Here is a 10,274-nt window from a genome sequence, read left to right on the forward strand (position 1 = left end):
GCCATGCACGCCGCCGTGCACCACCACCACCCTGGCCACCGCGCACCGCCGCCTCGCCGCTGCTCTCGCGGCCACGGGCGCAGCAGCGTCGCCGTCCGCGCCGCGGCCGCCACCACCGTCACCAGCACCCCGGGCGCCGCGGCGACAGCGCCGGACTCGCCGTCCGCGTCGTTCTGGGACTACAACCTCCTGTTCCGGTCGCAGCGCGCCGAGTGCCGCGACCCCGTCGCGCTCCGCGTCACCGAGGGCGCGATCCCGGCGGACTTCCCGTCGGGCACCTACTACCTCGCCGGTCCGGGGATGTTCACCGACGACCACGGGTCCACCGTGCACCCGCTCGACGGCCACGGCTACCTCCGCTCGTTCCGCTTCGGCTCCGACGGCGCGCCGGCGCGCTACTCCGCGCGGTACGTGGAGACGGCGGCGAAGCGGGAGGAGCACGACGCGCCGCGCTCGTCGTGGCGGTTCACGCACCGGGGCCCCTTCTCGGTGCTGCAGGGCGGGACCCGGGTGGGCAACGTGAAGGTGATGAAGAACGTGGCCAACACCAGCGTGCTGCGCTGGGGCGGCCGCGTGCTCTGCCTCTGGGAAGGCGGCGAGCCGTACGAGCTGGACCCGCGGACGCTGGAGACCATCGGCCCGTTCGACATCCTCGGCCGCCTCGCCACCGGCGGCGAAGCGGCACGAGACGACGACAGCAGCGAGGCTGCGCGTCTCGGGCGCCGGCGGCCGTGGCTGCAGGAGGCAGGGATCGACGTGGCCGCGCGCCTGCTGCGACCGGTCCTCGGTGGTCTGTGCCGTCGCTGCTGCCACCACCACTACCACCAGGGTCCGACCCCGACCCGACCGACCTGACGTTTGTGCGCTGGTGTGGCTCCCGCAGGTGTCTTCAGCATGCCGGCCAAGCGGCTGCTCGCGCACTACAAGATCGACCAGGAGAGGAACCGGCTGCTCATGGTGGCCTGCAACGCCGAGGACATGCTCCTCCCGCGCTCCAACTTCACTTTCTACGGTCCGCCCTGCCCTGCACACGGCACACCCTTTTGCCTGCTCGAATCGAGTCGGTCACAGATTCAAACAAAGTTCATGCCACCTGCTCGATCACTGACGTTGACGTCCGACGATGGCACTGCATCGCAGAGTTCGACGCCGACTTCGCGCTGGTGCAGACGCGGGAGTTTGTCTTGCCGGACCACCTGATGATCCACGACTGGACCTTCACGGACAGCCACTACGTCCTCCTCGGCAACAGAATCAGGCTGGACATTCCAGGTACGGAAGGGGATTATAGTACTACTTGTCTTCATTTTCTTTTTACTGCTGTGATCAGCGTCTCTCTCGTGGGCGGCGTGCGGGGTGTGTTTGGGCAGGTTCGCTGCTGGCGCTCACGGGCACTCACCCAATGATCGCGGCCCTCGCCGTGGACCCGAGCCGGCAGTCCACGCCCGTCTACCTGCTGCCGCGCTCCCCGGAGGCCGAGGCCCCCGGCCGCGACTGGAGCGTGCCCATCGAGGCGCCATCGCAGATGTGGTCCATGCACGTCGGCAACGCCTTCGAGGAGCGCAACGCCCGGGGCGGCATCAACATTCAGCTCCACATGTCCGGCTGCTCTTACCAGTGGTTCAACTTCCACAGGATGTTTGGTAAATCCCGGATACATACATCCTCAAAATCCTGCTGTTTGGACAATGTTGGCTGAACAAGGATTTCTTTGACCTGCTGCCGGCGCAGGTTACAATTGGCAGAACAAGAAGCTGGACCCGTCCTTCATGAACATAGCCAAGGGCAGGGAATGGCTACCTCGTCTTGTACAGGTGAGCAACCGCTTAAACAGCTTGGGGGTACTGTACCAGATGTGGAATATTAACAGTGACAGAGTTGTCTGTCGTACGCCCCGACCAATCCAAATATATATCCAATGCAGGTGTCCATCGACCTCGACAAGAGAGGAACGTGCCGAGGATGCTCCGTCCGGAGATTGTCCGACCAGTGGACCAGGCCGGCGGACTTCCCGGCGATCAACCCAGGCTTCGCCAACCGGAGGAACCGGTTCATCTACGCCGGCGGCGCCTCCGGTTCACGCAGATTCTTGCCGTACTTCCCCTTCGACAGCGTCGTCAAGGTAGACGTCGCTGATGGATCAGCGCGGTCGTGGTCAGTCGCCGGGCGCAAGTTCGTTGGTGAGCCGGTCTTCGTCCCGACCGGCAGTAGCGAGGATGACGGCTATGTTCTGCTTGTCGAGGTAGGATAAGAGGCACATCCATTCAAGAACCGACATGGAGAAAGAGAAACATGCCAGCTGACCCTGATATTGTTGCTTTGTTGGCAGTATGCAGTGTCTGATCACAGGTGCCATCTGGTGGTGCTGGACGCAAGGAAGATCGGGGAAAGGGACGCAGTTGTGGCAAAACTTGAGGTGCCCAAGCACCTCACCTTCCCAATGGGATTCCATGGGTTCTGGGCAGATGAATGACAACAACAGGGTATTTTGTTGTTCCGCTCACTCTTCAATCGGTTGCCTTCTCACAAGCCATCACGGAGGAGACGTCTACTTTGACTCGAGCTGCTTTCAAGAACCTCGTACTTGGGACTCTTCTGGCATCGACGACTTCTATGATCCCTTGACTTTCCCATCCTTTTGACATGTTTTGTACCATGATCGCCTCAACTTTGTATTGAACTCCTTTTTGTCTATTTAGTGAAATATATGCTCCGCACGTTCTCAAGAAAAAAAAAAGTCGCTCAAACAAACGCCCTCATGATACCGTGTGTAAAGTCTGTTCAAATGAACCATGGATGGAAAATGCAAAGCTACGTCCTACATCAAACACTGACAATTTGTAGAATTTTGCCTCGCCAAGCCTTTAGACCAAACTAATGTTAAGCAGAAGTTCAAAAAAAAAAGAATGTTCATGAAGCACGCGGCAGATCATATTATGTAGGGATGTAATCACGTTCAAAACAATCCCACACAGTAAACATATAAAGCTTCCACAGTTTCCACCAAGAGTACTGATAAAGCAACTTCTAGACTCGAGAACTAAGACATAATATTACAGATGATAATCATACTGAAAAGGACTAATTGTAGAAATAATCCTGCACACAACTAAGAAACCATCAAACTGTGAAGTCGACGAATTGTTGTGCTCAGCGTATACGAGCTATAGTTACCACGATGAAGACGAACACTGAGAGCATGAATGACATCTTCACTATATCATCAGAGAAATCATAGTTCTTGTCTCCGGCTTGAAAAAGAATATTCACAAGCCCAAGTATTTTTTCAAGGAATTCCCTGATCTTTGACTGGGTATTTTCTAGGACCCACATCATAAATCCAGGAGGAGTAGTAGAGCTTCTCTTGAGATCGGTTTCCTTGGCTGAAAGACAAGATGCATCAAAATGCAAATTCATTAACTTACAAAACAAGAGGCCAACATAACTAAGTGAGTTTTATTGTTTATGGTATATGTTTTCACATGATAAAAGGTCAAAAAGATATGTTTTCACATGATAAAAGGTCAAAAAGATTATTCAAGGGATGCTTCCTATCATAAAAATAGTGTTCATCCATGCCAATCCAAAGATGCGAAAAACTTGCATACCATCTTGGAAGGACCTCTTGAATTCCTGTACAACATCGTTGTTCATCACAGCATCCCATACAGCCTTATCAGTTGACAAGGCCATAACCATTTTCTACATGTAAGCAAAACAATCATAGTAAAAAACTAGTTATTTGACAAGGCTATAATCATTTTTTGCATGTAAGACAAAAAAAACAATCATGATAAATCAGAAAAACTAGGTTATTTTTGCGAATACTATATATATGAACCGATATTGATGGCGTGTCAAACTTTTATAGCACAAAATTCATATTTCTATTCATAAATAGCACTACTCAAGTCAAGCCACATTACCTGAACAGAAGCATCTTCATGCAATAGCTGGAAAGCATCTAGTACACTTCGATGTTCCTTTGTCAAAAGAGCACTTGAGTTAAGAACTAGCCTAGCAGGTTCAGTCCATTCATCCAGTCCGACCTCAGACGCCTCAGAATCCAGAGCAAAATGATTCACAAATATCCCAGACGAAGGGTGCACTGCAATGGGCAATGCGAGGGCTTGTAGATCAGCCGCTTCAGGGTCCACGGCAGGAGCCTTTTCAAACACCCTGCATGCATGAAAAAGTCAATTTGCTTAGATGGATGGATCAATAACGCCGCGGTACTGAATCAGTTAAACAAATAAATATGAAGGCCATATGCTCTAAACAATACTGAAGGGTGACAACTCCACTAACAGGATAAGAAGCTCTATCTCGGCAAAGACGGAGAGCAAATATCAATCAACATAGTAAAAAGGCAAGAAAATTTGCTCTGTTAGCAGAAAAAATAAATAAATTGGAGATGCACTAACAAGGCGTACACTCTGAGCAAATTTGAAGGATACACGAAACAAAGTGATCTGAGGCACGCTAACTTGCACATGACAATATGCAGTAAATAATATCGGAAAATCATGGGGAACTTCACAAACTTCACAATCTAATCACAGACACCAGATTTAAGTAAGCAACATGTAATTACTTACGCTAAAAAAACTCAAATCTTAAAACAATATATTCCAATTACACAACCAGATTATCACCAACATAAGAAATCAACAGCTATAACTTTATCAAAAATTATCAAAAATAGATTGAATCTTACCGTTTGATGCTGGCGACGGCGGCGCGGACCTCGTCGTCCGTGGGCGGAACCCCGAACACGACACCATGGTCCTCCGTCGCTTCCTGAAGAGCGTTAGGCGCGTTGGCATCTCCGGCGGCGACGACTACCTCCTCCCAGTCCTCGGCGTCGCTACGCAGCGCGCGGGACTCCCAGCACGTGGCGGAGACGGTGGAAGCTCGAGGCGGCAGCGAGGTGGCGCGCAGCGGGTAGACTCTGCCGCGCGAGAGTGAAAGAGCGCCGCCGCTGGAGGAGGAAGATGGGATGGCTGGGGCGGTGGCCGCGACGGCGCTGGAGAGACGCACGAGATTCTTACTCGTCATGGCGTCGCCGCCACTCCAACCTCGCCGATCCTTGTGAATCACGTAAACGACCATGGAGCGCGCCGCAGCTGCCGATACGCCTCGTGCTTGGAAGCTCAGCTGCCGATACGCCTCGTCTCGAGACCTCTCCTCGCCTCCTAATCTGGATTTCTTTTATGTTCGATGGCTTCCTCGTTTGGATTAACCAGGTTTTGCTCGGTTAAAATATCGCCATCTGCTTTCGGAGATATACAATAACCGAGCGGACCCTTTACAAGCTTCCACTTTTATATCTCTATATAATATATATATAATGTTTCAAAAAAATCTATATAATATCTCTAATATTTAAGCTGGGCATTCGGGTTACCCGATTTTTTCGGCTCGGGTAATTCAGATAATTCAAAATTTGGGTAATGAAAATTGTTACCCGATATTAGTTCCGAAAAAACACTACCCGCAATTTCGGGTACCCCCTAATTCGGGTTCGGGTTTGGGTATTTCTGATTTACCCGAATTTTCAAAAAACAACACACTATACAAAATTTCAATAGCAATTTATATATAATTTCAGCAGCAATTTGTATAGAATTTCAATAGCATTTTGTAGAGAATAATATGTTACTATCATTTGTTCAAACAAAGAGAATTATATTCTAATAAATTGATAAGTTCTAATATTTAACTATCAACACATGATAAATACAAAGATATAGACAAATATTCGGGTAGTTCGGGTACCGGGGGATATTACCCGAATTACCCAAACTAATTTCGGGTAATCAAAATCGCTATCCGAATTTAGGATCGGGTACCTCGGGTTCGGGTAATTCCGGTTCGGATCCGGGTAATTCGGGTACGGGTAATGGGTATCGGGTAATTTGCCCAGGCCTACTAATATTAAAAGTAGAAAGATTTTTCTTCTTCCATTTTTTTTTACTTCCAACGAGACTCTAACGCATCTCCATATCTAATTCAAAATGACACAATTTGTTGAATAAATTTCAAAACTATAATAAGCTATGTGTTGCGACATACAGCATGTTTGGTCCATATAAACAACTTGGAATTATGCGATCTTTCGATAAGTGCAGCCTTCTATCTAGCATTGTAAAAGCTAATCTTTATAAAGGAGTTTGGTCAAGTTAGAGCAAAGCAAAGGTTATGAATCTCTAGTAACTCAATGGCTAGATGCTTATGTGTTGTTTTGTTAGTTTTGTTTATATATTTTTTGTTTCATACCTTTCGTATGAATTTATTGTTTCTTTAAATATTTAGCCCGATATGGGGACAACTCATCCTGTTTTTCCTTAAAAAGATACTTTAACGTAATCTAATTTCTCCTCCACATTCGCTACGATCTCTCCTCGTTGCCACGTAACAAAGGTCAGGACCTGTTTAGCATAGCTTATAATTCATGAGTTGTTGTGAGCTGTTTTTCTTTACCAAACACTTTTTTTAAAAAACAGTTTCATAGATGAAGCTATTTTTTTTCTCCACTCACAAAGACATGAGTTGAAATAAAGCTGGAAAAAAGTAGTTTATCATATCTCTCTCTCCTATTTATTTCTTTCATCTATGCATGAAGTTGCTGGTGAGACTCTTTTACCAAACAATTTTTCCAAGACAGCTCAGCTTTACTTAGAAAGTTGCTCATAAAACTTTTTTCTAAAAAACAACTTTATTAGTAAAACTGAGTTGTGCCAAAATGCACTCGTTAATTAGTAGAGAACTTATAATTTGTTGGTTTCGCGGCTTTCTCAGTCTTAATCATTATATATATATATATATATATATATATATATAAACCAATAAGCATTTTGATTTTTGACAATCAAAATCGGATTGTGTCAGCATAACCTTTTCTTATTGCTGAAGAAAACTGTGTGACGTGATCCAATACTCATCCACTGTTTATAAAATATTGATGAGCCACTACGAGTTTAGTGCTGAGGTGGTACATGCATGAAGCACTAAATATAGAAGAAAACTATGTGACGTGATCTAATACTCATCCACGTTTTTCTTTGCGATTACACAAACATGCAATTATCTGTAATTTGACTAGCGGCAACCCCGTGCCGTACGAGTTTTTCGCCGTGTTTGTTACTATGTATATATATATATCCATTCCATAGCGAAAAATCAACCGGTAGTTCGTCGCCGAGAGAGAATCCAGATCCAGTAGCGAATGAGGCTAGCAATGTCGCATTCGGCAACCGCCAACAGGAACCGTCTTTCTTGGGCGACAGCGCCACACCTTCCCGTGCGTGCGGGGGACTAGCATGGGCGGGGAGCCGGCCGGTCTGCGTGCGTTGCGCGTGCGGTACGGGCCGAGACGCCATGCCGCGCGGCACAGCCCAATGTGGGCGTCAAGGTCATATTCCGGCCGTCACGGTTTTTGGATGAGGATTATATCGTATAAACAGCATTTTGATGAACAAAAGTAATTTGGCGACGGAGTTTATCCGACGGTACACAGTGCTAATCCTGCGAATCAACGGCTAAAATATATGCCTGGGATCATTAATTGTTCGTACAACACAAGTTCATCAGTACAGTAACACGACGGAACTGAAAGTTCACTAGACAAACTAACAACAAACCACAATGTCATGATCAAATCAAACACATATAACACAGGTGTACTTAGATCCCTCTATCTACGTCCACGACGAAAGGATGTCAGACGACCACCGCCTCCACGTTGCCGTGCCGGGACTCGGCGGCGGCCACGCTCGGGCACGCCATGATCTGGTACACCAGCGCCGCGACGGCCGCGCCGATCATCGGGCCGGCCCAGTACACGGCCTGGTTCTTGAAGCGCCCGCTGACGACGGCCGCCCCGAAGGAGCGCGCCGGGTTCATGGACGCGCCCGTCAGCGAGCCCGCGGCCAGCACGCAGGCGCCCTCCGTGAGCCCCACCGCCAGCGCGCCCAGCGCCGTGGCCGCGAACCCCCGCTTGCCGCAACCGCCGCCGCCGCTCAGGCGAGGCTCGCTGACCACGTGCACCGTGTACACCAGCAGGAACGTGAGCACGCCCTCCATGACCGCGCCGCCGAACCCGGTCATCGCCACCGCGATCCTCGTCGTCGGCACCTCCTGCATTGCATGCGCGTGCGCAAGTCCATCGATTTTAGCGAGCGATCAATGTGAAAGAAACGAAACGGCGACGGTTAATTAGTTAGTGTCAGAAAGGAAGTGTGGTCGAGAGCGAGAGGTTACGATCGACATGCCTCGCCGGCGGAGAAGAGGTTGAGGGAGAGGCAGGCCATGGTGGCGCCGAGCAGTTGCGACGCCCAGTAGAAGATGGCGCTCGGGACGCCGATGTGGCCGCCGATGGCGTAGGCGAACGTGACGGCGGGGTTGACGTGGCCGCCGGACACGTCGGCGGCGATGAGTACCGCGGCGAAGAGCCCGAACGCCTGCGCGACGGCGGTGGCCACCAGCGGCGAGGCGCTGTTGGTAACGTCCGGCGTCGTCAGCATCCCTGTCAACACACACACATTCCAAACGCAGCGCGCGGAGATCAGAAGAAAAAAAAAACCGTCCGTAAAATTATACAATTCTATATCAACTGACTCATGTGTGCATGCACGGAATGGAAATGCAGGGGGGGGGGGGGTGGGGGAAACTTGACGTACGGGCGGAGATGGCGGAGCCGACGGCGGTGAAGACGAAGAGGAAGGTGGAGATGAACTCGGCGAGGTACGAACGGAGCGACGGCGCCGAGAAGCAGTTCTTCAAGTGGACAAGGAGGTTGTTGTTCGACGCCATGGCACAGCTTCTTCTTCGCTCTTCGCTGTTTCAAAGTGTCTATGTTGCGCGCGCACTGATGCCGCACGGCCTGCGTTCCCGAGTTTTATAGCGACGCCGCGAGGGAGTGGGCGCGTCTCCGTAGAGTGAAACCGCGCCTGGGTGGGTGGTTCGCAGGCCGCAGCGGTTGCTGCCGTCCGCTCGCGCGTGTCCGTTCCAAGTTCACACGCCCGTGTTGAGGCCACTGTGTGCCGCGCTGCCGCGGTGAGCACATGTGAAAATCCGTCCGGAACATATACTGTACTTGGAAATACTGAACCGTACATTACATTTATACAGGTATAGATCGAACGGTTCTCTCGCTTACAGCATGTTGACACCGTTGGTGAAAATTAAACCAGAAGGGGTAATGCAAACAAGACCAAACATAATCACAAGCGCGAAGCGATGACACGACGGCGAATCGACGAGGACGGTGAAATCAACACGACGGGTTGCATTGCATTTGGGTCCGGATCGACTTTCTTCATGGGTACTGATCCTGCTGGCCGACGGGCTGGTAGGAGGCGATGAACACGTCGCCGTAGACGAGCCCGGCCAGGCCGCCGCCGATGAGGGGGCCGACCCAGTAGACCCAGTTGCCGGCGAAGTTGCCAGCGGCCACGGCGGGGCCGAAGGAGCGGGCCGGGTTCATGGAGCCGCCGCTGAAGGGTCCGGCCGCCAGGATGTTGGCGCCGACGATGAAGCCGATGGCGATGGGCGCGATGGTGCCCAGGGACCCCTTCTTGGGGTCGGCCGCGGTGGCGTACACGGTGTACACGAGCGCGAAGGTGATCACGATCTCCATCACCACGCCCTCGATCTCGCTGATCCCGGACACGCCGTGTGTCGGGATAGCCTGTCCGTGGGTGACGTACTTCAGGAGAAGGCACGCCACGGACGCGCCGAGCACCTGGGCGACCCAGTAGAAGATGCCGGTGAGGATGGTGATGTGGCCGCCGACGGCGAGGCCGAAGGTGACGGCGGGGTTCAGGTGGCCGCCGGAGACGTTGGCGGCCATGGAGACGCCGACGAAGAGCGCGAACGCATGGGCGATGGCGATGGCCACCAGGCCGGCGGGGTCCAGAGCGCCACCCTTGGTCAATTGCGCTGCACGAGACGAATTTCAGTGGTGCGACCGGAAAGTGAAACGAGAAATGAGAGCAGGTGCTTGCAAAGTGATAGTAGAAGAGCTCACAGTAGGCAATGGCGGACCCGACGCCGGCGAACACGAAGAGGAGCGTGGCAATGAACTCGGCCACATAGGACTTGAGGGACGCGGCGCTGAAAGAGTCGCCCAAGCTTCCAAATGCAAGCTTCACCATCTTTTTTTCTTTTTCTCTGACGGTACTTCAAGCTTCCAGCCCTTGGACTGAGTTGGAATTCAGAGAAGATGGCTGGCTATAGCTTATCAGGCTGATGCGAGAGTTCCTTCAGCTCAG

At 51.4% G+C, this 10,274-nt stretch overlaps 4 protein-coding genes across 4 annotated transcripts; 1 reads left to right on the forward strand and 3 right to left on the reverse strand.

Moving 5' to 3' along the window:
* Positions 1 to 2,736, forward strand: LOC8055963 (carotenoid cleavage dioxygenase 7, chloroplastic). Its single transcript, XM_002446857.2, has 7 exons — positions 1 to 790; positions 884 to 1,012; positions 1,141 to 1,272; positions 1,371 to 1,643; positions 1,732 to 1,814; positions 1,925 to 2,242; positions 2,330 to 2,736. Exons 1-7 carry the CDS (start codon positions 4 to 6, stop codon positions 2,471 to 2,473), a joined length of 1,866 nt encoding a protein of 621 aa, XP_002446902.1. The 5' UTR covers positions 1 to 3; the 3' UTR covers positions 2,474 to 2,736.
* Positions 2,908 to 5,195, reverse strand: LOC8083368. The gene is made up of 4 exons (XM_002448242.2): positions 4,718 to 5,195; positions 3,927 to 4,179; positions 3,609 to 3,702; positions 2,908 to 3,383 (listed from the first exon to the last, which is right to left on the reverse strand). The coding sequence occupies exons 1-4, from the start codon at positions 5,110 to 5,112 to the stop codon at positions 3,151 to 3,153; spliced, it is 975 nt and encodes a 324-aa protein (XP_002448287.2). The 5' UTR covers positions 5,113 to 5,195; the 3' UTR covers positions 2,908 to 3,150.
* Positions 7,523 to 8,947, reverse strand: LOC8055964 (aquaporin TIP5-1). The gene is made up of 3 exons (XM_021462360.1): positions 8,682 to 8,947; positions 8,274 to 8,527; positions 7,523 to 8,139 (listed from the first exon to the last, which is right to left on the reverse strand). Exons 1-3 carry the CDS (start codon positions 8,812 to 8,814, stop codon positions 7,723 to 7,725), a joined length of 804 nt encoding a protein of 267 aa, XP_021318035.1. The 5' UTR covers positions 8,815 to 8,947; the 3' UTR covers positions 7,523 to 7,722.
* Positions 9,075 to 10,274, reverse strand: LOC8055965 (aquaporin TIP2-3). The gene is made up of 2 exons (XM_002448244.2): positions 10,031 to 10,274; positions 9,075 to 9,942 (listed from the first exon to the last, which is right to left on the reverse strand). Exons 1-2 carry the CDS (start codon positions 10,155 to 10,157, stop codon positions 9,320 to 9,322), a joined length of 750 nt encoding a protein of 249 aa, XP_002448289.1. The 5' UTR covers positions 10,158 to 10,274; the 3' UTR covers positions 9,075 to 9,319.

Source organism: Sorghum bicolor, chromosome 6 (genome assembly GCF_000003195.3).
Source record: "Sorghum bicolor cultivar BTx623 chromosome 6, Sorghum_bicolor_NCBIv3, whole genome shotgun sequence".
Classification (NCBI taxonomy): Eukaryota; Viridiplantae; Streptophyta; class Magnoliopsida; order Poales; family Poaceae; genus Sorghum; species Sorghum bicolor.

Coding starts and splice junctions, on each gene's coding strand:
- LOC8055963 (XM_002446857.2), top strand. CDS start 4: ATGCACGCCGCCGTGCACCACCACCACCCTGGCCACCGCGCACCGCCG. Junction 1,273..1,370: donor AATCAGGCTGGACATTCCAG/GTACGGAAGGGG, acceptor GTGTTTGGGCAG/GTTCGCTGCTGGCGCTCACG. Junction 1,815..1,924: donor GGCTACCTCGTCTTGTACAG/GTGAGCAACCGC, acceptor TATCCAATGCAG/GTGTCCATCGACCTCGACAA.
- LOC8083368 (XM_002448242.2), bottom strand. CDS start 5,112: ATGGTCGTTTACGTGATTCACAAGGATCGGCGAGGTTGGAGTGGCGGC. Junction 4,180..4,717: donor GCCGTCGCCAGCATCAAACG/GTAAGATTCAAT, acceptor TCATGCATGCAG/GGTGTTTGAAAAGGCTCCTG. Junction 3,384..3,608: donor CAAGAGGTCCTTCCAAGATG/GTATGCAAGTTT, acceptor CTTGTCTTTCAG/CCAAGGAAACCGATCTCAAG.
- LOC8055964 (XM_021462360.1), bottom strand. CDS start 8,814: ATGGCGTCGAACAACAACCTCCTTGTCCACTTGAAGAACTGCTTCTCG. Junction 8,528..8,681: donor CGGCTCCGCCATCTCCGCCC/GTACGTCAAGTT, acceptor GTGTGTTGACAG/GGATGCTGACGACGCCGGAC. Junction 8,140..8,273: donor ACCTCTTCTCCGCCGGCGAG/GCATGTCGATCG, acceptor CATGCAATGCAG/GAGGTGCCGACGACGAGGAT.
- LOC8055965 (XM_002448244.2), bottom strand. CDS start 10,157: ATGGTGAAGCTTGCATTTGGAAGCTTGGGCGACTCTTTCAGCGCCGCG. Junction 9,943..10,030: donor CGGGTCCGCCATTGCCTACT/GTGAGCTCTTCT, acceptor CGTCTCGTGCAG/CGCAATTGACCAAGGGTGGC.